The sequence below is a fragment of the Mastigoproctus giganteus genome, chromosome 3, assembly GCF_048544385.1.
Source record: "Mastigoproctus giganteus isolate SK-2022 chromosome 3, ASM4854438v1, whole genome shotgun sequence".
In the NCBI taxonomy this organism is placed as follows: domain Eukaryota; kingdom Metazoa; phylum Arthropoda; class Arachnida; order Uropygi; family Thelyphonidae; genus Mastigoproctus; species Mastigoproctus giganteus.
In genome coordinates this window covers 122629455-122654851 of record NC_143577.1, presented here as the reverse complement: position 1 = coordinate 122654851, position 25397 = coordinate 122629455, and the positions used below count along the sequence as shown (strand labels likewise).

General features: G+C 38.3%; 1 protein-coding gene across 1 annotated transcript in view; it reads right to left on the bottom strand.

Moving 5' to 3' along the window:
• The window catches only part of LOC150088255 (intermembrane lipid transfer protein VPS13A-like), a 3009916-nt gene that overhangs the window by 1684673 nt on the left and 1299846 nt on the right, over positions 1-25397 (bottom strand). Inside the window, exon 35 of the mRNA XM_090370087.1 lies at positions 15836-15954. Coding sequence (XP_090226213.1) covers positions 15836-15954 — 119 coding nt within the window. The remainder of the gene's footprint in view (positions 1-15835; positions 15955-25397) is intronic.

Sequence of the window (25397 nt, the reverse complement as noted above, 5' to 3'; positions counted from 1 at the left end):
ATTATTATTTTTTAATTTATATGTTTATTTCATTATAAAAAGGTATACAGTATCTTTTTAATTTTGTGGTGGTCTATAATTGATGTTTACTTAGTACCTCTATATAAAGAATAAAATTATATACTGTATATATATAATTTGTATTATGAAATGTAATTTTTATAATTATATTATTGTAATAAAGATCGTATAACATAATATTTTTTAATATTTTATATATATATATATATATATATATATGTATAGAGAGAGAGAGAGAAAGAGAGAGAATCGGATCTAACAGGCAGAAAACAGAGTAGGGGTGCCGCAAAATAAAATAAATTACTTAGGGGTGCCATTATTAAAAAAAGGTTGGAAACTGCTGGACTAGACAAAGACACCTTTATTAGACTAGACAAAGACAGGATCAAATTTAAAACCAAGAAAGGAGTTCGATAAGGAGACACAATATCTGCAAAGCTGTTTCTGCTGCCCTTGAGGAAGCTTTCAGAAGACTAGACTGGTCTCAGAGAGGAGTCAATGTGAATTGAGAATACCTAAACCATTTACGATTTGCAGATGACTTTGTGGTCATAAGCCACGATCCCCAAGAATTAGAGGAAAATCTTAATCAGTTATGCACAGTTAGTAAGGATTTTGGACTAAAGGTGAATATGGCTAAAACAAAAGTAATAATGAACAAGTATGCCACAGAAAGGGACATAATGATTGAAGGAGCAGTAGTTGAAAAGGTGGTCATATACTTATCTGTGACAAGTTATTAACTGTAATAATGATAAATGGCTGGAAGTCAAGAGAAGAATAAATTTTGGATGGATAGCATTCAGGAAATATAGTCACATACTGAAGAGCAATATCCCAGTTTGTCTGAAACGTAAAATAATGACCCAATGTATACTCCCCACCTTGACTTATGGAAGTGAAACTTGGACACTCACCAAAAGAATGGAAGAGAAGCTGATAACTATACAGAAAGGAACAAATTATATTAGGAATCGGAATGTTAGATAAGAAGAGAAACACATGGATTAGGTAGTCAAGTAAAGGACATTGTTATCAAACTAAAGAACTAAAATGGTCTTGAGCAGGACACATAGCTCGAAGACATGATGACAGATGGACTAAGAAAATAACAGAATGGTACCCAAGAGGAGCTAGAAAAAAACCTGGAAGACAATGGTGGAGATGAATAGATGAAATTCATGAGTTTGTGGGTAGTAAATGGATGGCCATTGCACAAAACAGAAGGAACTGGAAAGTTGCTGGAGAGGCCTTCATCCTTGAGTGGATTGAAAATGGCTGATGATGTAGTGACCAAGGATCTGGATGCAAAAAATTATTTTGATACATATACTTGGATTCAGGAAGGCTTTTGATACTCTTGCACGTAGAAGACTGCTCTACAAACTTTAACAATCTGGCATTAACAGCAAGTTACTGCTAAAGGATGGTTGAGTGGAAGAAGACAGAGAGTAGTCATCAATGGACACTACTCTTCATGGACTTATGTTATTAGTGGAGTCTCCAAGGGTTCAGTGCTGGGCCCATTGTTGTTTTCTGTATTTATTAAAGATACTGATGATGTTATATCAGGCTTAATGTATAAATTTGTAGACGATACAAAGGTTTGGAGATGAAACTAAGGTTAATGACAGTAATCAGGGTAAGCTAATGCAACAAGATCTAAACAAATTAGGCCAATGGAATGAGAAATGGCAGTTGAAATTTAGCACTGATAATTGCATATGTATTTATCATTATATTATTATTATATGAATCATATATGGGTAGCAGTTATCTCAGATTAAAGTAACAACTGTGGGATACTACTCTTAGGAGGCCCCGTAAAAAACTCTCCTTCCCGATGGGGTCTCCTAGGTCAAAGCCCATAAGACCCCATTGCCAAATCATAAAATTTTGAATCATGAACTTTTAAGTTCTCTTAGGTTGGACTAAGTTAGTTTCAACAATAAACAAATTAATAAAAATGTAAAAACAATATTAGTTTCATACACATGAACTCAAAAAATTAGTAAAATTGAGCTTTGGCATTTAACCTGTTTGCAAGGTGAGCAGTTACCATCCCTACCTCTGGGAGGTATGGCGCCACTATCTAGTTAAGCTCAATCTTCTAATAAAAACTCTTTCTACAAACCTACAAAAGCACTTATAATATTGTCTATTAACAAAGAGTTACTGAAAAGTATCAGGGCCAAGAGCAATTGTTTCTGCCTCTAGAGATTTCCTCAAATAGAGGTGAATGTTATACTCCAGAGCGATATGAAAGCCAGTCTCCTTGATCTAACCACTTCCAGTGAGGAGGAAACAGGCAGACAAGCCAAACTGTAACCAAGGCTTCTTTCTGTAATTTATTAAGGTAACATTTGGGAGAAACGTATAAGTCTCTCTACCTTTATCAGACTGGTCCCATCGGCTCTGCCAGATGGATAGAGACCAATTCATCATTTATTCACTTTCCTTCTGAGCCAAGATGCAGTGGCTCACCCTCCCCCCAACTGGGCACGATCAAACACCCATGATTTCAGTGGAGATGCCTTGTCTGAAACAGTACATCAAACCTGACCTAAAGACTAAGAGGTCAGCGGGCAGCTTTCCAGATAACACCTGCAATGCATCTGTGGACACTGTGTGACAGGCCCAAGTCACACCCAACAAAGCAAACCTCTGTGCCAACAGTGGATATTTCCTGACCAGAGTGGAGTGCACTATCAAACCAAGTTCCGGAGGCATAGGTTAGAATAGGTATGAAGGTGGCCTAATAAAGTAAATTAAGGGCACTTCTCCTTACTCCTATCTAACTTGAACTACTTTACGGAGCTTGGCATACAGAAGTCTTACCTTCTGTTTTAAACATTTCACATGTTCTGTAAGATGCAACCAAAGATACCTGAGAGAGACATCCCCAAAGCAGAAAATGGGTGGTCTTGTCTCACACAGCATACCTTTGAGAAGCATTGTGACAGATTTTTGCCATGAAATCTCTAATTTGTGGATGCCACTCCACTGTATAAATTTACCAAGCACATGAGATGCCTTATCCTCAATTTCTTTTCTAAAACTGCCTGTGACCATTAAAACTAGGTCATCAGCATACACCACGGCATAAGGGTCTCCCATGTTGCCTCCCAAGAAACTCATCCAGGACAAGATTCCACATAAAAGGTTCGAGTATTGATCACTGCAGGCATCTGTGTTCCACCTCAAGGACTTCCTCTGCCAAGCTGGACTGTATCACAACATTCCTTCCAGAGAAGTAACCCCACAAGATCTTTTATAAGTTTCCAGGACAAAGAGATGCTGCCCTGCCACAGGACATCAAACTCTCCCTTAAAGTCCACAAACAAGCCAAGTATATACCGCCAATTGCTGGTGTTAGAAAAGTCCATTACTTCCTTAACTGCATCTTCCATTGAGCAGCCCTTTCGAAAACTGGACTGCTTCCCAGAAGCAAGGTTCAGGTCTTCGTATCTTTTCTGTAACCTCAACAGAATCAATCATTCCAAGACTTTGCCCAATATAGACAATAGGAAAGTATGAGGTTGGCTCAATTCAAGACATCTCTGGGCTTTTAAGGATTACCCTCAGGACTGCTCTTTTACAAACTTTGGGAAAAACTCCCTCGGCTAAGCACTGGTTATACAGGCCCAGCAACACTCAGAGTATCCTTAGTGGAGGAATTTAAAGATGACCTCTGGTTCCAAAATATTTAACATAAGAAAAATAGAACAAGCATTAAGGGAAAACAAAGGACTTAAATCAACAGCCATGTACAGTAATACAGAAAGGAAAATGATACTGAAACTGAAGAATAGTGATGGTGTAGCAAAGAATAGCAATGTAAATAGCAGAGAAGGCATAATTTAAATAGCAGAAGACTACTATAGAGAATTATACAGGGAGTGAGGGAATGATGCCAGCAGTGGGGAAGATGGATCGCAAATTAGTAACACATATGACATACCTGATATTCTTCCTCGTGGGGTAGAACATGCGTTGAAGAAAATGAAGAATCAGAAAGCTCCAGGGAAAGATGAAGTTACTGTAGAGTTGTTAAAATTGGGAGGAAGAGACATAACACTAAAACTGGCAAGACTCTTCACAAAATGCATTAGAAAAGGTGTGATGCCTAAGGAGTGGAATAATGCAATCATAGTTTTGCTGCATAAGAAAGGAGATAAATCAGAAATTGGAAATTATAGACCAATTAGGTTGTTATCCCACATCTACAAGTTGTTCACAAGGGTCATTACTAACAGTTTAGAAAGAATACTTGATGAGAATCAACTGAAAGAGCAAGCTGGCTTTAGGACAAGATTCTCAACTATGGATCACCACATAATATCACAGCTAATGGAGAAAGCAAATCAATATAATGAAACACCATTATGCCTGGCATTTGGGGATTATGAAGAGGCATTTGACTCCATACAGCATAAGACAATGTTTCGAGAACTGGAAAGACAAGACATAGATACCCCATATATTATGATTTTGAAGAAAATATATGATAATGTTACCTCCTTTATTAGACTAGACAAAGACAGTAGCAAATTTAAAATTGAGAAAGGAGTTCGACAAGGAGACACAATATCTCCAAAGTTGTTTACTGCTGCCCTTTCAGAAGATCAGACTGGTCACAGAAAGGAGTCAATGTGAATGGAGGGTAACTAAACCATTTACGATTTTCAGATGACATTATGGTCATAAGCCACGATCCCAAAGTATTAGAGGAAAATCTTAATCAGTTATGCAGAGATAACAAGGATTTTGGACTAAAGATGAATAAGGCTAAAACAAAAGTAACGATGAACAAGTACGCCACAGAATTAAAAGTAATTAAAAGGGAGTCATATACTTATCTGAGACAAGTCATTAGCTGTAATAATAATAAATGGCTGGAAGTCATGAGAAGAATAAATTTTGGATGGATAGCATTCAGGAAATATAGTCGCATACTGAGGAGCAATATCCCAATTTGTCTGAAATATAAAATAATGACCCAATGACTTATGGAAGTGAAACTTGGACACTCACCAAAAGAATGGAAGAGAAGCTGATAACTATACAGAAAGGAACAAATTATATTAGGAATTGGAATGTTAGATAAGAAGAGAAACACGTGGATTGGGCAGCAAACTCAAGTAAAGGACATTCTTAACAAAACTAAAGAACTAAAATGGTCTTGGGCAGTACACATAGCTAGAAGACATGATGACAGATAGACTAAGAAAATAACAGAATGGTACCCAAGAGGAGCTAGAAGACAATGATGGAGATGGACAGAAATAATTCATGAGTTTGTAGGTAGCAAATGGATGGCTACTGCACAAAACAGAAGGAACTGGAAAGTTGCAGGAGAGGCCTTCATACTACAGTGGATTGAAAATGGAGGATGATGATGTCTCCAAGAACTCAATACCTGGAGCCCTGCCATTCATGACATTAGAAATGGCCCAATTTGGCTGCTCTAGTGAGAATTCCTCCTCAATATCTGAAGAGAAATATCCTGCATTCTCAACGATGATATCCCTCTGTATCTCAGTGTCCTGTTCTGTGTTATCTTTTTTAAATAACTCTTTTATATATTCTGGGCAGATTAATCCCAGGTTATAGATTCATGCCTCCTCTCGTTGATGGTGCTGTACATTATACTGTCAAAACATATTTTCTCGGTAACAACCCTATAGATTGAACCCCAGGGGTAAGCATTTACATAATAATTCTGCATAATAATTTACATAATAATTCTGATTTACATAATTCTGCCATGCTAATTTCTTTGCTTTAGATATTTCCTAGTATATAGTCTCTTAACACCAACATACTGCTCTTTCAGAGGCACTTCCTGGACACTCCAGCGGGATCTCTGAAAGCACTTCTGAGCTCATTGGACCTGCTTCTTGTAGTCATCCTGGGCGCGACTCTACCTGGGAACAGTTATAGAACCTTTTTTTCTTCTTTTCATAGTAGCTTCACATACATCTCTCAATATATTCATAAGTTTGTTCACTTTATCTTGATTAGAAATCACAAGGATGCTAGAGACATGCTTGTTCTGAGAATGTCATTGAACTTTACCCAGTTAACACTCTAAATTTGATATCTACTGATCTCCTTCCAGGATTGGGGCAGATCAGACACAGTGTAGGAGTAGGTGATGCATAGATGGTCACTCGTGGTCAATGCATCATGCACAGATGAGCTCTGTATGTTACGAGCTGCTCTGTCCGAATAGATAGTAATGTCGATATGCGATTTCCTTCTGTACAGAGGAGTAAGTCGGCAGCTGTTCCAGATCATTTGCCACCCCTACCCTGAGGAGGAAAGGAGCTGCTCGAGAAGAAGACCTCTCTTGTCAGAGTCCAAACCCCTCAGAGCATTGAGACAGCATTTGAATCCATCCCAATCAGCAGCAGCTTGGAGGCCAATACCTGACTCATCTTCTCGAGATCGTCAATGTAGGGGTTGAGGTAGTCACTAAACTTACAGTAAAGCGATCCCAAATACACGGGTGCAGTGGAACAGATCACTTCACAACTCACCCGAAATTGGAATGTGAGGGAAGTGATGGCTGTCACCACAAGGGAAGAGTTCCATGACACAATAGTGGCAAAGGGCTCCTCTCCAGATGTTATTACTCTCCATGTATTCGGGTATCCTCTCACCCTACCCTGGAAGGTATATGGCTCCTGCACCAGTATGAAGTTGATGGATCTGCTCTCTGAAAGATTTATTATTTGGGGTGGGACAGCCTTTGCACGCTGAGCATTAATCTGCAAGATCTGTAAATTAGAAATATGACCAGAGCTAGTCGTAGTCAGTTCTTCATTTGTTCAGGTCTCTAGCCCTCAGGTAATCAGGGCATGTTTTATCAACAGCATCATGCTCAGCAGGCACCCGCTTCTTATGGCAATTAACATGTCTTAGTTTTTCTACTCTGGTCAGGCAGTTCTTGAAAGAATGGCCCTGTGCAGAGCAGTGATCACAAAAAGTCTCATTTCCGCAGTATTTAGCGACATGACCATACCCCATACATTTGAAGCACTGCATCATGGTCACAACATCCTTCACCCGGAAAGAGTCCCAGTTTACACAGACTCATTTTTGATCAGAGCTCGCCATGCCTCCCCCTGGAAGTTCCAGAATCCAATTTGACATATTTTTATCCTTGGTTTTATTTATATTGACTATGTTAATAGTGTCCACTACCTGTTTCTTGTCCCAGCCAAGCTCACTGAGGTTCTGCTCCCAGAGTTGTTCCATGAAAACATTCTTATTCATGTCTTGAGGAATATCAAGGATGAGGATCTTGGGCTTTAGCTTCCTTGACTTTTTCACTTTTAGTGCAGCTTCTTGCATCCTTGAACACTTTACTAACTTTTCCACATTGTTATCAGTTTCTGAATTGATCCGTTTTTCTTAACGGGTCTTGTTGTTTTTGGTTTTTAGGAGCATTAGCAGCTTAGGCCATATTGCTCCGGGATATGCGGTGGCCATTTCCTGACCTTTCCGCATCATCCGTATTTGGTGGTGACGGGCTCGAACCCCGGTCTAATCAAGAAGCGTGTGCTACGCACTGCTGCTCCTTCCCACCTGGCTACGGAGGCACCTTTAACGGGTCTGATGCTCTTAACTTTTATATCCTTTAACATGGGTCTGACAGTGTTCAAAAGTTCTTGTTTTATCTCATCACTGTTTGTATGCTTTTCATTTTGGCTGATGATGACCACAGTCTTTGGAGGCACTTTTCCTGTATACTTTTGGTAACCATAGTGTATGTCTTGGGGGATTTCTCAAATGGTAACTTTTCCCTTTCCTCTAGCCTTGCGGCAAGTACTTGGTTCTCTAGCTGAAGTTCAGAGGATCCACAGATCCAACACTTTGATGGATACAAAAGGAGGTATGTTGTGCTCACTCCCTAGAAGTAGTTGTCTTAATTTCGTCTAACTTCCTTCAACTTCTGGAACCCTACCAGCAGTGCCGGATTAAGGCACGGGCTAACAGGGCAGTTGCCCAGGGAACCATTCTTACAGTGGTGTCAGAAGCTGAAGAGCAAGGGAAGGATTTTTTTACAAAACCTTATGCAGATTTCTAGGATATGCAAAGAGGCACCAAAATAATCTTTCTGCCCAGGGCAGTGGAATACCTTAGTCTGGCCCTGCCTACCAGGTCCAAAAATGAATGTTCGCCAGAACTATCCATTTCAGCCCTATTCATCTTGGCAGGAGGGGGACATTAAACTTTGTGTCTTATCCTGTGCCTTTTTATTTTTTGCTTGAGTAAAGTATTTTTCAAAAAGTATTTTGAGTGTCCATTGTTTCTGTTTCTGCAGTGCTTTCCTCATCTTGTTTTGCCAGGTCAGTTGTTTCAGCACACACCTTTTCTTTTTTTTTTTTTTTTTGAAGCAGCAGGTTGAGTATCTTGAGTGTCCTGCACTTCCTCACATGATAAAGCAGTACTGGCTATTTCCTGCGATGCATATAAATGCTGCTCAGAGAGCTCAGACACCACATCACTATTCACTTCCTCAGACCAATCCCTCATTGCAGTTAGCTCTGAGAGCGAGGAGGAATGAGTCTTACAAAGCGACATGTTAGTAGTGTAAATATTAAAATTTACTATATACAATTTAAAAGGAAAATACCAATAATTGGTAAAGTCCTAACTATCTATAAATTTACAAATGTTAGTAGATCAATCTGCCTTAAAAAACAAAAATATATAAGCCATTAGTAAAATTAACTTTTAAATACAATTCTAGGAAAAACAAAATTCCACAATATCCCTAGCTATGCTAGTGTATCAACTCAGCTTAGCCAGGTAAGGGCAAAGCCCTGTCAACCTGCCCCAGACCTCACAGAGGTGTGAGTTTAGTACATTGTAAGCCCAGCAGTTCAAAAATTACAAAAAGAGCAAAAATCATAATTGTGATTCACACAATTACGCTATCGATAGACGTACCCTAATTAAAGGAAAGAGAACTACAGGCCTGCTCCAGTGATACTATCCTGGGGCACTACACTGAGGGCAAGTATTCAAGTATTCATGTGAAGAGAAGCGGACCCCAGGGTTTCCCCCATTAGCCATTGTAGATCATCTTGTGATGAGGCTAAATGCCAAAGCTGGCCTTTTTTATATATCATGTTGTTGTGTAAGTGTAAAATGTTTGTTCTGTTATAATAAGGAGGCCAGTGCCTGGCTCTTAGTTAATGTGAAGCTGAAACACATGGCTGCTGCGTCCTATCATCTATCCCTGCCACGAGGAGGCAGCTAGGGTCTACCAGAACATCTTGCTCGTTACACGGAGGGCAGTGGAAAAAGAAAAAAAATAAATAAATAAATACCTAGGAGTAACTGTTCAGTTAGATATGAAGTTCTCTGAGCAGTAGAGACATGCTGCCAGGCCAGTTCATGGGATTTGTCTATGATATACAGGAACTTTGGTAGTGGGGGTTAGGAAGTGATTATCCCTTTGTTCCAGGCCATAGTTGGGCATGTTACTACACTCATCTTAATGGATAATGAAAAAGACCTGGAGGTAACTGTGCAGTCAAATATAAAGTTCTCTGAGCAGTGCAGACAGGCAGCAAGGGCAGCTTTGTTCCAGGCAATGGTTAGGCCACATATTGAGTACTGCATAAAGGTATGGAGGCATCATTTTAGGAAGGATGTGGATCTGCTGGAACTGGTGCAGAGAAAGGCAATTAGATTGGCGAAGGAAACAAAAGGGTGGTTTTACGATGAAAGGCTTCATATCTGAAAACTGCATCATCTGGAGACTAGGCACCTGTGAGGTGTCTGATTGATGTGTTTAAGGACTTTAACTGATTGAGTATGCTCATTTTTTAGGGCATTCTTCCTCTTGCTGAGACTACACACATAAATGGCCAGAAATTCAAATTGAGAAAGTATAGTTGTGGGTTAGATGTGCAGAAGTTTGTCTTCAGCCAGCAGATCTTAAATGTCAGAACAAATTTCCACCTGTTGTGGAAATGAGTAGTTTGAATGAATTTAAGGAAGAACTAGACAGATTCCCAGAGGGGATAGATGGGTTAAGTCGGTAGTTTTTGGCACTTGTTTTATAAGCTTACTTTCTTACATCATTTGCCACTAATACCAGTCTCATCAGTTCTTCTACCATTAATTTCTGCCTAACCCATGAGCAGTATCTTCAAATATTATTAATAAATTATTAAATTTTTTGAAGTTCATGGTGAATTGAAAAAAATCCTGGGTTTTGAAGAATTCAAAACTCAAGTCTTTTATATATATGATGCTAACAGTGGTAGAATCATTAGAGTCACTGAATTAGACAACAAGGAAAATATTTGTATGTTCAGTATAGAATAGCTGCTAAATATAACAAGTACAAAGTAATATATAGCTCTGAAACTGTTTTCTCACTCCTCACATTTTGTAGGAGGTCTGTAGGCTAGCACATATCAATATTTTTAATAATATGTTTCTTTTCTACTTAAAGAGCTTTCTTGTGATCCAACTTTAAATGATAAAGAGGAATTTGCCTATATATTTCAGTAACAGACAGAATCTCAGGAATTGCCATTTATTGGGGAACATATCCAAATAAACATGAATTGGTATATTAAAATGCCAAAATCAAATTATGCACAAGTAAATAGACAAAAAAGGGTGTTCGTTTCTTGATAAGTTGACAGTGTGAATGTGTGATTAACTTCTTATTTGTTCATTATATTACTTTACTTATTTATTCTTTTTATCCCCTTGGGCTGTTGGTTAAAATTTGGAAACAACTGGCCCAAACCCAGACGGAACAAAACAGTTATGGTGGGGAAAAAAACCTCAATAAAATCACATTTTTATTAAAATCTTTCTTTTGATTTAAAAAAAAAAAAAAAAAACATGCACTGTTAGATTATAATTTGACATAAAATAACTACATTTTGCCCATGTTTCTCAACTGTGAGCCTCTCATTTTCATATGATTATGGACAACATATCCAGAATATAGGAATAAAAGTTGATCACTCAGAGATATTTGCAAATATGCAGACTGCTGATGCTGTCTCCATTTATCCCCTTCGGATTCTTTTGGATAAGTTTTTATGCTGTATCATAGCAATTAACATAGTCTGATAATGAAGAGTAATAAAATTTTATTTTTTCATAAAAATTAATTTTATTTTCCTGTAAGTGTCAATAAAAGATTGCATATGATTTGATTAACTCTTGAACTGTAAATCATTAGGTGTTGAAGACCAGTCTAGAATTAGGCTTCCAAGGAAATGCAGTGTTTATTTATTTCTTATCCCAATGTAATACTGTCATGGCTTTAGAAATAAATTTGGTAATCGTAGCTTGCTTCTACATTATGTTCCCAATCTATGAATGAATACATTTTATGTTTGATGATCAGCACATCTATTGCTTGTTTCTAGTATTCATTTTCATTGGAAAGCTGAATGTAGAAGAAGAAAGCTGCAAATAGAAGTTTTGGATGCATTAACTTAAGTATTATTTAACTTCAGCTTAAATATAATCTCAAATGGATTAGCGGAGAATGAAAGAGACCTGGACGAAATTGTGCAGTCAGATATGAAGTATTCTGAGAAGTGCAGACAGACTGCCACAGCAGGTCATAGGGTCTTGTCAATGATATATACAGGAATTTTGTGAGCAGGAATAAGGAGGTGATTATCACCTTGTATAAGGCAATGGTCAGGCCACACCTTGAGTACTGTGTACAGATGTCTGGAAGCCTCATTTTAAGAAGGATGTAAAGTTGCTGGAACGAGTACAGAGTAGGGGAACAAGATTGGTGAGTGGAACAAAGGGTTACTCTTACCAAGAAAGATTTAAGTTCTGTAAATTACAGCATCTGGAGACTATGCACAGGTACGATAGTACGTCCTGGGTCTGCTGGGAAGGCTTAGTGCTTTATAATGAATTGTTGATGCAGCACTACATATGTTGAGGAAAGCAGCAGATGCTGCCGAAAGCTTCAGTTTTACAGTAGTATGGGTTTAATGCTTTTAATGCATAGTATTTTAAAGTTTCATAGTAGTACGGGTTTAACACTTTTAATGTATAGTATTTTTAAAAGTTTATATGATTTGATATGAATTTATATGATTTATGATATTTTAAATTATACTACATTTTACAGTCGATTTTACTTATTTATTTGTATTTGTAATTTTATTTTATTTTATTTATTTATGTTTATAAAGTTATAATTGGTCAGAGGTGGTGGCATCAATTATGGATTGAGGAAAGGCAGTTGTACAATAGATGTGCGGAAGTTTGCCTTTACCCAGCAGATAGTTGATTGCTGGAAAACAACTTCCATCTGTTGTTGTGAAACAGATTGGGGGGATACAAGGACTAATAGATTAACAGTAGCCACTGGCAGAGGTGAAAGTGATTCTTTCACTGCTTCTATTGGAATGAGCAGTAGCCTGGAAAACAAGATGCAGGATATTTCGGAGATTGCTGGGAGTGATTGTGGTAAAAGTAAACACATGGGTTGTGTTAGGGTAGCTAAGAATAGGAACAGGTGCATGTATACTTGCGTGTACACCAATGCTAGGAGTTTGATAAATAAATTTGATGAATTTGAAGTATTGCTCAAAACATCAAAGGCAGATATTGTTGATATATCAGAGACACACAGATATAAGGAATGCAGAACTGGAATTTGGGGAGTACAACGTCTACAGAAAGGATAGACAGGATAGGAAGGGAGGAGGGGTTATGCTATTAGTTAAGAAACACATAAAATCCAAGGAAGTGAAGCCAGTCGATATCGCTGGACAGTGCAGTGTCGAGTCAGTTTGGTGTGACATAAAATTGAGAGTAAGAGTGTGCTATAAGCCTAATGACTCTGATGAGTATAATAAGAAACTGTACAGGGAAATAGAGTAGGCCAGTAAATCAGAGAATCTTATAATCGGGGATTTTAATTTTCCAGATATTGACTAGAATTTGTGGGTTGATAACTCACACACAAACAAGGCTTTTGTGGATTTATTGGATGATTGTTTTCTACATCAGCATGTTCGGGAGGCAACTAGAGGGAGTAATACTCTTGATTTGATTATAAGTAGTGATTCTTCATGCATTAAGAATCTGCAGATAAAGGAGCCACTAGGTGGCAGTGATCACAGTGTGCTGAAATGGGATTTACTCAAAGAGGTAACTACCATCAGGGGTAAAGTATTGCTTTCGTAAAGGCGACCAATGGTCTGAGACAGTATTTAAATTCTATACAGTGGGATCAACTGATGATGTTACCAACAGCAAACTCAAAATGGGAAGCATTCAAAGAACTTATCTTGGAAGCTACTGGGCTTTACATGCCAAACTAAGAAATATTGTTCAAGGTTTAGGACTAAATGGATGTCAGATGAACTAATGAGACATATAGCAGAGAAGTAAAATACATGGGATACATATAAATTAACATGTGACACAGAAGCCTATGATAGATATAAGTTGATCTGTAATCAAGTTACAAAGGAGATTAGGCAGGCAGGCAGGCAGGCAGGCAAAGGCAGATTATGAAAAATCTTTGGCAAAGGATGCAAAGAAAAACAGCAAAGAGTCTTTATTTATGTAAACTCTAGAAGGAAGGCAATGAATCAGATTAGTCCACTTGATATTGGTGGTTCAACTGTTGATGATCCTGCTCAGGCAGCTAACAAACTAAATGAATATTTTGCATCATTTTTTTCATTCACACATGAGGAGATATTCGGTGAGGGGAATGCCACAGGTGATTTCAACTCTGGCAGTAAGCTAGATAATCTTGTAATAACTGAGAGTAAAGTGGAGGAGAAATTGTTGAAGATAAATATAAGAAAGACACCAGGGGTGAATTGGATCTATCCAGTTATATTAAAGGTGGCAGCAAAGGAAGTAAGCAAATGCTTAGCCATAATTATGAGAGCTTCCTTGGACTCAGGGGAGGAACCCATAGGCTGCAGATGTGCAAATGTGACCCCAATTCACAAAGGAGGATCAAAGGCTGAGACAGGTAATTATAGACATGCCAGTTTAACTTCTATTCCAGGAAAATTAATGGAGGCACTGGTTAAAGAAGCACTGCAGGATCACCTAGACAAGACTTCAGTTATAGCTTGGACACAGCATCGTTTTGTTAAGGGAAAGTCTTGCCTGACCAATTTGATTGGATACTATGATGCAGTCACAAAAGAACTGGATGCAGGGAATAACTTTGATATTATATATTTGGATCTTAGAAAGGCTTTTGATACTGTTGCACATGGAAGACTGCTGCACAAATTGGAGCAGACATTGGAGGCAAATTGCTGCTGTGGACAAAGGGATGGCTGAGTGGGAAAAGACAGAGAGTGGTAATCAATGGAGACTGCTCATCATGGACTAATGTTATTAGTGTAGTTCCTCAGGGTTCATTGTTGGGTCCATTATTATTTTCTGTATTTATAAATGATATTGATGATGGTATATCAAGCTTAATGTCCAAGTTTGCAGATGATACAAAGGTTGGCAGGGTTGTTAAGGCACTACTGATGCTATGCTGCTGCAACAGGATCTGGAAAGATTGAGCAGATGGGCTGAGAGGTGGCAAATGAAGTTTAACATTGACAAATGTAAAGTACTACATATGGGAAACAGCAACCCCAGAGCAATGTATCAACTCTGTGGTACTACACTGACAGTGGTAGAGAAAGAAAAGGACCTTAGGGTAATTGTGCAGGCAGATATGAAGTTCTCTGACAGTGCAGACAGGCTGCAAGAGTAGCCCATGGTGTCTTGTCAATGATATACAGGAATTTCTCTAGCAGGGATAAGGAGGTGATTATTCCCTTGTATAAGGCAATGGTCAGGCCACACCTTGAGTACTGTATACGGGTCTGGAGACCTCATTTTAGGAAGGATGTAGAACTGCTGGAACGAGTACAGAGAAGGGCAAGAAGATTAGTGAATGGAACAAAGGGTGGCTTTTACGAAGAAAGGCTTCAGTTTTGCAAATTACAGTGTCTGGAGACTAGGTACCGGCGAGTTGATCATTGAGGTGTATAAAACCTTGAATGGTTTGAGCATGCTCAATGCTAATGTGATTCTTCCTCTTGCTCAGAATAATCACGTGAGACGGCATAAATTCAGATTGAGGAAAGACAGAGGTAGGATAGATGTGCAGAAATTTGCCTTTAGCCAGTGGGTAGTTGGTTGGTGGAACAGACTTCCATCCCTTGTTGGGGAAGTTGATAGCCTAAATAAATTTAAGGCTCAGCTGGACAGATATTTCAAACGAACGGAGGGGTGAAATAGAAGTGTTTTTTTTTTTTTTTAATAAGATTTTTTTGAATGAATATTTTGTTTTGATGCTGAATAAGCTCACTTTCTTGCATCATATGCCTCTACTAATGCTAATGCTAAAAGTTAATAGCTTAAATAAATGTAAGATAGAACTAAACAAACATTTGGAATGAATGGATCAGTGAAATGGGAAGGGTGGTTTTTTCTTTTTTCTTTTTTTTGGTTGTTGCATCATGTGCCTTTCTTACATCATGTGCCTCTACTAATGCTAATGCTAACTTAAACACATCCAGTTTTTGGACAATTTTGCTTTTCAGATTGGATTTTGGATATTCTTGCATTATTTATTACACACATGTTAACGAATCCTAGAAATATCTTTGAATGAATGCACCTTCAATTAATAAGTGGAATTGTACTTTTTCTTTTTTCTTATCTTAAGTTATTTAATTTGTTTTTTTGTGTACTGGATTAATGATAAGAATGTACATTAAGAACAGAAAATAAAGAAATGTTTAACCATCCAACCTACCAGCAGCATCTCCACTTCCGGTCTGTCGATATGTAAGATCAATCATTGGAGGCATACTGAGACTAATACCAGCTATTCCAGTTCCGGACAGAGCGTCACCACTATAAGACTGAAAAATTCTATAACAAAAGAAATCCTGTAAAAGTTAGTGAATATCCAATAAATAATCAAGACTATTAAAGTGAGAGTCAATGAATTTAATTTTTCTTGATCTATTATTAGAAAGTGAATTTGGAATCGCTTTGCAGGGCTAATTGTGCAATTCATAAGAGTGACAGATCACTCCCTGATCTATTAAATTAGTTGTGGCTAACTTCTTTTATTGTGCATTAAACAGTATGCATAAGACAGTGTGTTTTTCACTGCCATTCCAATTCCTACTTTAACAAAAACTGGGAATAGTGTAGCATTATTATTGTACTTATATATCTTCATTTAGTTGTGTTTTATTTGCTTAAATTTATGGTAAAAACATGTCTCAGACCAGGGCAGCAAATCAAAGAACTCAAAATACCAGGCCACTTTTCGCTTTTGGGATGGACTGCCAAGAGCAGTTTCCCACAATTCATGGCTTTACACAGTGCACGTTTTACATGTTCATACAGCCAGAGGGTGCACCTTTCTGTACATTTGTTGCAAAAAATTATATGCAGATTATATGCAAATCAGCATTTTGATTGGCAAATACAAATGCTTGAAGAACATGACTACTGCTGTTTTTGTTGTTGTTTGTGGTTTTATGGTGCAATGGTTGTTCTAGTTCTTTTGAAGCTGTTCAAGTTTTGCTATTACCAGTTATGTTGTTACTAATGTTATTGTATTACATCTAATGGTTGGCCAGATATAAATGAACCCTTTAGCTTCCTCACTTTATTAAGTGAGGAAGGTAAAGTTGATTGGTGGGCTATTTGCAGTGGTGTATTCAGGCTGGAATGCACCAAAACGACATTCTGGTACTTTTTTAAAATGTCATAATAGAAATTCATTAAATTTATACACCTAATATTATGAAACAATGCCATAATCAAAGGGGAAGGAGAAATATCTATTTAACCCATTACTACTAAAAATATATATTAATAGTAATCTTTAAAATTAATAGATTTCTTTAAAAACATTGCATTTTGATTCACCATGAGCTGAACACTAGAACTGGTTGTTCTATGAACCGTGAGTCTGAAGTCTGATTCAGTTACTGTACAGTTGATGTTGCATTATCATATAGTCTTCAAGAGAACGAGCGTTCCGGTACTATTTTTTTTAGCAATACAACTCTGGCTATTTGCTACATGGGCATTCTATGATTATGTCCTTTATTTATTTTGAGTTTTGAATGACACTGAGGGTATTGTGGAAGATCATTTTTCTTTAGGCGGTAAGAGTGCATTAAATATTTGTCTAATATGAAACCGGGCAAGGATATCCTATTCATATCTGTTTGATTAAAAAACTTGATTTCAAGCATTCTGGATGCTATTTGACTTGGTATAATTTGTTTAATCTTTGAAATTGCCAGGTTTGTGTCCATATGTTTACAGAGGCTTTTCAAAAGATATTTTCAAATGAGCTGTGAATTACAGGCTCTGAAAAAGCGATAAGTATTTGCTTTTTATTTACCTAATTGTTATTTTATATTGTATTTTATATGTAGTCTTATAGTTACAGTTACACTGGTTATTTTTATTTTTAATTTAGATAAAGAGTTTTTGTAGATTACTACTTAATATACATTAAACCGTTATTTCGTTCGAATCTTTCAGCCATTGTTTTTGTATAGAGTAGTAGGTAGCTCTAACGTATAATTATATAGCGTAATACGCATCACTGCATTCAGGATTCTATTAGATAGCGTAGCATTGACAATTAATTAATTAAATTTAATGATCTTATTAATTTAAAATATCATGCCCCAGACTAAAGCAGCAAAGCAACGGGCACAAAGTGGCAGGAGTGCTGTGGTTCGGGGAAGAACTGAGGGGGGGGGATGATTCTCCAATGCATCACAGCCTAAAAAAATGTGCAACTTGTGAAATGTTTGCCGAACTCTCTGGAACAGAACATGATCTAGCCAAGGAGGATGTCATTGTGTGGGCCAGGTGCAGAGAGTGTCTAGAAATTAGGCATCAACTCAGTGTTCTACTGGGCTTCTATGAGAGCTTGAGGTGTAGGGTAGATGCCCTAGAAGAAATTAATATGAGGGGCCCATCAAGCTCTCAGCTGCCCAACTCAATGCCAGAGTTCACTCCTGGGCATCAGGCAACACAGCGGCAATCTCCAAGGAAGAATGCGCTGGTCCCAAAGGAGCTAGTTAGTGTTGGTGACTCTATTGTCAGGGAGACGGGGAATATATTGTGTAAAAAGGATAGATGGAACAGGACCAGGGTATGTCTGCCAGGGGCAAACGTTGATGGCATTTAAAAGCATATATAATCTTTTAAGGGCACATAAGGTGATATTGTTGTACACGTTGGCACCAATGACATTAAGAGTAGGAGATCTGCAGATTTACTTAACAAGTACAGGTCAATGTTGCAAAAAAGTCACGAGTCAGGATTAAATTTGAAAGTGTCTGCAATTCTGCACAGACACGATAGGAGGGAATACATGATGAGAGCCTTGTCAATCAATTCGGCCCTAGAGGGAATATGCAAGGTTCAATGGGTAGAATTTTTTTAAGCGTGGTCTGTGCTTGTTAACAGGAGAGACTGCTTCTAGAGGGAACGGATACACTTAAATAGAAAGGGTGCAAGAATATTTGCTGATGCTATCGAGGCAGTGTTAGGTTGGTCGGAAAACTGCTAGCTTGTGGGGGGATTCACAGACTAAAAGTTTAAAAGTAGCCGCAGGCAGAGGTGAAAGATTCTTGCACAACTTCTATTAGAATAAGTAGAGACATGGAGCAAGGAGTGCTGGCGGTTTCAGGGATGGATGGCAGTCATCGTGAAACAGGTGGGTATATGGGATGTGTTAGGGGTAACTAATAGTAAGGATAGGTACATGTATACTTGCATGTATACCAATGCTAGAAGTATAGTAAATAAATTTGATGAATTTGAAGTGGTGGTCAAGACATCAAAGGTGGATATTGTTGGGATAGCAGAGACGTGGTGTCACACAGATATATATGGAATGCAGAACTGGAATTTGGGGAGTACAATGTGTACAGAAAGGATAGACAGGATATGAAGGTAGGAGGTGTAATGTTGTTAATTAAGAAAAACATAAAATGAAAAGAAGTGCATCCAGTTGATATAGATGAACAGTGCACTGTTGAGTCAGTTTGGTGTGACATAAGCACTGCAAAAGCAAAAATAACAGTAGGAGTGTGTTATAGGCCTAATGACTCGAATGAGTACAATGAACAATTGTACAGAGAAATAGAGTGGGCTAGTAAATCAGAATGTCTTATAATGGGGGATTTTAACTTCCCAGATATTGACTGGAACTCGTGGGTTGGTCACTCACACACTAGTAAGACTGTGGATTTATTGGATGATTGTTTTCTGCAGCAGCATGTTCGAGAGGCAACCACAGAGGGTAATACTCTTGATCTGGTGATCAGCAGTGATCATTTGTGTATTAAGAACTTGCAGATAAAGGAACCACTAGGTAGCAGTGATCACAGTGTACTGATGTGGGATTTACTTAAAGATATAATTACCATCAGGGGTAAAGGAAAGGGTTTTTGCTTCCGTAAAGGTGACTGCAGCGGTCTCAGACAGTTTTTAAATTCTGTTCAGTGGGATCAACTGACGATGTTACAAACAGTAAATTCTAAGTGGGAAGCATTCAAGTAATTAATTGTGGATGCTACTAAAAGTTTCATACCTATTAAGAAATATTGTTCAAGGTTTAGGCTTAAATGGTTATCAAATGAACTAATGACACTCGTGACAGAGAAGAAAAATGCATGGGATGCATATAAATTATCAAGCGACTCAGAACCCTATGGTAGATATAAACTAGACTGTAATCAGGTCACCAAGGAGGTTAGGCAGGCGAAGGCAGATTACGAGAAATCTTTGATAAAAGATGCTAAGAAAAACAGCAAGGATTTCTTTAGTGGCAAAGCAACTAAATAAATCCTTAGCCATAATTATGAGAGCATCCTTGGAATCAGGGGAGGTCCCCACGGACTGGAGATGTGCAAATGTATCCCCAATTCACAAAGGGGGATCGAAGGTTGACACCAGTAATTACAGACCAGTTAGTTTAACTTCTGTTCCAGGTAAAATAATGGAGTCATTGGTTAAAGATGCATTGCAGGATCATCTAGACAAGACTGCAGCAATAATTCAGACACAGCATGGGTTTGTTAAGGGAAAGTCTTGTCTGACAAATTTGATAGGATATTATGATGTGGTTACAAAGGAACTGGATGCAAAAAAATAATTTTGATATCATATATTTGGATTTCAGGAAAGCTTTTGACACTGTTGCGCATGGAAAACTATTGTAAAAATTGGAGCAGAATGGTATTAAGGGTAAGTTGCTACAATGGATAAAAGGATGGTTGAGTGGGAGAAGACAGAGGGTGGTAATTAATGGGTGCTGCTCTTAGTGGACTAATGTTATTAGTGGAGTCCCACAGGGTTCGGTGTTGGGTCCTCTGTTGTTTTGTATTTTTATCAATGATATTGAGGAAGGTATATCAGGCTTAGTGTCGAAGTTTGCAGATGATACAAAGGTTGGCAGGGTTGTTAATGACAGTAATGGCAGTGTGCTACTGCATTAGGATCTAGACAATTTGGGCAGATGGGCTAAGAAGTGGCAACTAAAGTTTAACCTTGACAAATGCAAAGTACTGGATATGGGTAGAATTAACCCCAGAGAAACGTATCAATTATGTGGTACTACACCTAAGGTGGTAGAAAATGTAAAAAGACCTGGGAGTAATTGTGCAGACAGATATGTAGTTTTCTGAGCAATGCAGACAGGCTGCAAGGGCAGGTCATCGGGTTTTATCAATGATATATAGGAATTTTGCTAACAGGGAAAAGGAGGTGATTGTCCCTCTGTATAAAGCAATGGTCAGGCCATGCCTTGAGTACTGTGTACAGGTCTGGAGGCCTCATTTTGGGAAGGATGTAGATTTGCTTCAGCGTGTACAGAGAAGGGCAACCAGATTGGTCAGGGGAATGAAGGGATCCTCTTACCAAGAGTAGTTTAAGTTCTGCAAATTGCAGTGGCTGGAGACTAGGCACCTGCGCGGTGATCTGATTGAGGTGTATAAGGCCTTGAATGGGTTGAGCACGCTGAATTCTGATGGGATCCTTCCACTTGTTCAGATTACGAACCTAAGGGGGCATAAATTCAAATTATGAAAAGACGGATGTAGAATAGATGTGCAGAAATTTGCCTTTAGCCAGCTGGTGGTTAATTGCTGGAACATACTTCCATCTGTCATTGCGGAAGTTGATAGGTTAAATAAATTTAAGGAGGAACTGGAGAGCCATTTATAAGTAATTGTGTGATTTTTTTTTTTTTTTTTTTTGGCTGATGCTGTATTAGCTCATACACTTGCTTTCTTGCATCACATGCCACCACCACTACTACTACTACTACTACTACTATATATGGATAAAGTCAGTGTATGGAATTTTATTCATGAGAGAGAGAGAGAGATTATATACAACAGATGTTAAAATGAGGCCTCCAGACAGGTATGCAGTATTCAAAGTGCGACCTAACCACTGCCTTATACAAGGAATTTGAATGATACGGATAAAGTCAGTGTATGGAACTTTATTCATGAGAGAGAGAGAGAGAGATTGTATACAACAGATGTTTTGCAGTTTGATCAGCATGTTCATTGCTCAGTATTCCAAAATGCTCAGAATTTGAAATATTTTCTCAATTTGAAACTGTGCACCCTCAGGTTCTTAGTCTGAGCAAGAGGAAAAATCATCCCATCAGCATTCAGCTTGCTCAACCCATTCAAAAACCTTATACAACTCAATTGGATCACCTTGCAGGTGCCTACTCTCCAGGTGCTGCAATTTGCAGAACTTAAGCCTTTCTTGGTAAGAGCACCCTTTTGTTCCCCTCACCACTCTTGTAGCCCTTCTTTGTACTCGTTCTAGCAACTCTACATCCTTCCTAAAATGAGGCCTCTAGACCTTTACACAGTCCTCTAGGTGTGGCTGACCATTGCCTTGTATAACAGGATTATCACCTCTCTGTCCCTGCTAGACAAATTCCTATATATCATTGACAAGACTCCATGACCTGCCCTGGCAGCCCGTCTGCAGTGCTCAGCAAACTTCATATTTGTCTGCACGATTACCCCCAGGTCTTTTTCACTTTCCACTTCCCTCAGTGTAGTACCTGCCAGTTGGTAAATTTCTCTTCGGTTATTGCTACCAATATGCAGTACTTTGTATTTGTCAATGTTAAATTCCAGTTGCCACTTCTCAGCCCAGTTTCCCAACTTATCTAGATCCAGTGGGAGTAGCATACTGTCATTACTGTTATTAACAACCCTGCCAACCTTTGTATCATTCTGTAAACTTGGACATTAAACCTGAGATACCTTCATCGATATCACTGATAAATATGCAAAACAACATTGGGCCCAAAACCAAACCCTGGGGAACTCCACTAATAACATTTATCCATGAAAAGCAGTGTCCATTGATTACCACTCTCTGTTGTCTCCTACTCAACCATCCCTTTATCCATTGTAGCAGCTTCCCCTTGATGGCACACCTCTCCAATTTGTACAGCAAGTCTTCATGTGCAACAGAACCATAAGCTTTCCTGCAATCAAAGCATATGGTATCAAAATTATTTTTTTCATTCAGTTCCTTTGTGATCACATCATTGTAACCAATCAAATTAGTCAGACGAGACCTCCCTTTGACAAACCCATGCTGTGTCTTAACTATTACTGCAGTCTTGTCTAGATGATCCTGCAATGCTTCTTTAACCAGTGATTCCATTATTTTCCAAGGAACAGAAGTTAAACTTGTGTTTAACTTCTGTATCAGAAGTTACTTGTGTCACCTTTTGAACCTACTTTGTGAATTGGTGATACATTTGCACTCCTCTAGTCCATGGAGACCTCCCCGGAGTCCAAGAAAGCTCTCATAATTATGGCTAAGGGTTTTGCTTACTTCATTTTCTGCCTCCTTTAATATAATTGGATAGATCCCATCCACCCCAGGTGCCTACGTTTAAGTTCAACAATTTCTCCTCCACTTTGCTCTCTGTTATTGGTTTGAGCATGCTCAATGCTGATGGGATTCTTCCTCATGCTCAGAATAATCACCTGAGAGGGCATAAATTCAAACTGAGGAAAGACAGATGTAGGATAGACGTGAGGAAATTTGCCTTTAGCCAGCAGGTGGTTGGGTGGTGGAACAGACTTCCATCCCTTGTCGTGGAAGTTGATAGCCTAAATAAGTTTAAGGCTCAGCTGGACAGGTATTTCGAATGAACAGAGGGGTGAAGTGGAAGTGGTTATTTTTTATTTATTTATTTTTTTTATTATTATTTTTTTTTTTGGCTGATGCTGCATAAGCTTGCTTTCTTGCATCAAATGCCTCTACTAATGCTAATGCTAATTTTATTACAAAATCACTTAGCTCACTGTTAGTGTTTGATAAATTTCTGGCCCTCCCCTCATTGAATAACTCCTCATGTGTGAATGTAGATGCAAAATACTCATTCAGTTTATCAGCCACCTGAGCATCATCAATAGTCAACCCATCTATGTTAAGTGGTCCAATCTTTTTTAGCTGTAAGGCATATATTGCACTTAATGATTATGTGAAAATAATACTTTTGGAAAGGGAAGTTATATTTATATATATATACCAAGAAATTATTATGCTGTTTGGCAGGACCATGGCTGCACTTGGGAGTGCATTCATTTTGGCACCATCAGTTTACAGATAACAGTAGTCAGAGAATTGCATTACACAAGCAGAATGTAGCTGTTTCACATGTTCGTTTCGGATGGCATTTTGTTTCCATTTGCCTGATCTGCAAAAATTTATTTTTATTTTGTTACACAGAGCATTAATAAAACTACAATAAATAAATTAGCTTTCGGCTGGGTGGCAGCCTTCATCGGATTAAAATACTTGAATGGCAGTTGGAATAGAGATGCACTGCCAGGATGGTGCGTGAGGCACGTGGTTAATTGTTTGTTGATGTTTGTGGCTGTGACGTATGGTGGTGACATGGCCAGCGTTTGTCTATGGATAGAATTACTGAATCACAGAGTCAGTATGACGTATGGTGGCGACGTGGCCAGCGTTTGTCTATGGATAGAATTACTGAATCACAGAGTCAGTAATTCTATCCATAGACAAATGCTGTCCACGTCACCACCATACGTCACAGCCACAAACATCAACAAACAATTAACCACGTGCCTCACGCACCATCCTGGCAGTTCATCTCTATTCCAACTGCCATTCAAGTATTTTAATCCGATGAAGGCTGCCACCCAGCCGAAAGCTAATTTATTTATTGTAGTTTTATTAATGCTCTGTGTAACAAAATAAAAATAAATTTTCGCATTATGAATCCAGAGCACGTAGGCCTGTTTTATTTTGCCTGATCTGATTTCACACAGAGGAAGGGATGCATGATTTCTTTCTAGATTTTATCCACACTTAAATTCCATTGTGTTATAATCCTTTTAGTTGGATACTTCCCTGGTATGCACATGCTAGGTTTGTTACTATATAATGTTTCTTATTCCAGACTATACAGATATTGCTTGTTGGATGTCTGGGAAGGCTTTGAATTTCTGCAGCATAGTTCAGCAGAAGAACTTGTCTATAAAGACTGAGTGGGAGTTCATGGATCTCTTTGTATAAACTGTGCACAGGCAATGCATGAGATTCTCTGCAAACAACACATAAAACATTATAATGAATAGGATCACTGTTAATGACACTTTTCCTAGATGAGGAGCAGATAGAGGGGAAACACAACCTAATCTAGATCTTTTCACTGCATGATAAATGAATAGAAGTGAATAATGATCAGCTCCCTATCAGGTAAGATATTGCTCAGAGACCGTTTAATTTTTTTAGACAGGCTGTATGTGGATATTTTATTTGCTCTACGAAATTCAATTTGTTATCCATGATTAATAGGTGCCTTCATAGCCAGGTGGGCAGAAGCAGCAGTGCGTAGCACACATTTCTTGATTAGACCGGGGTTCGAGCTGTGACCACCAAATACAGAGGATGTGGAAAGGTCAGGAAATAACCACCGCATATCCCTGGAGCAATATGGCCTTAGTTGCTAATGCTCCTAAAAACCAAATAACAAACAAACAATCCATGATTAATCAGGAAAGTCTGATACTATGTTTGAGTGGGATTTGTTGATTGTTTATTCTTATTTCTGGATCAGTATCATAATTAGAGGACAACGTGTGGCAGTAGAGTAAATTTACTATCAATAACTGCATGCGACATATGTCAATCAACAATGCATATAATTAGGTTTAACCTAATTATGAATTTTTCCTAACTGTGCATTAACTAACAGACATTTTTGAAATTTTAATCAAAAAATTCAAATAAAACATTTTCAACAA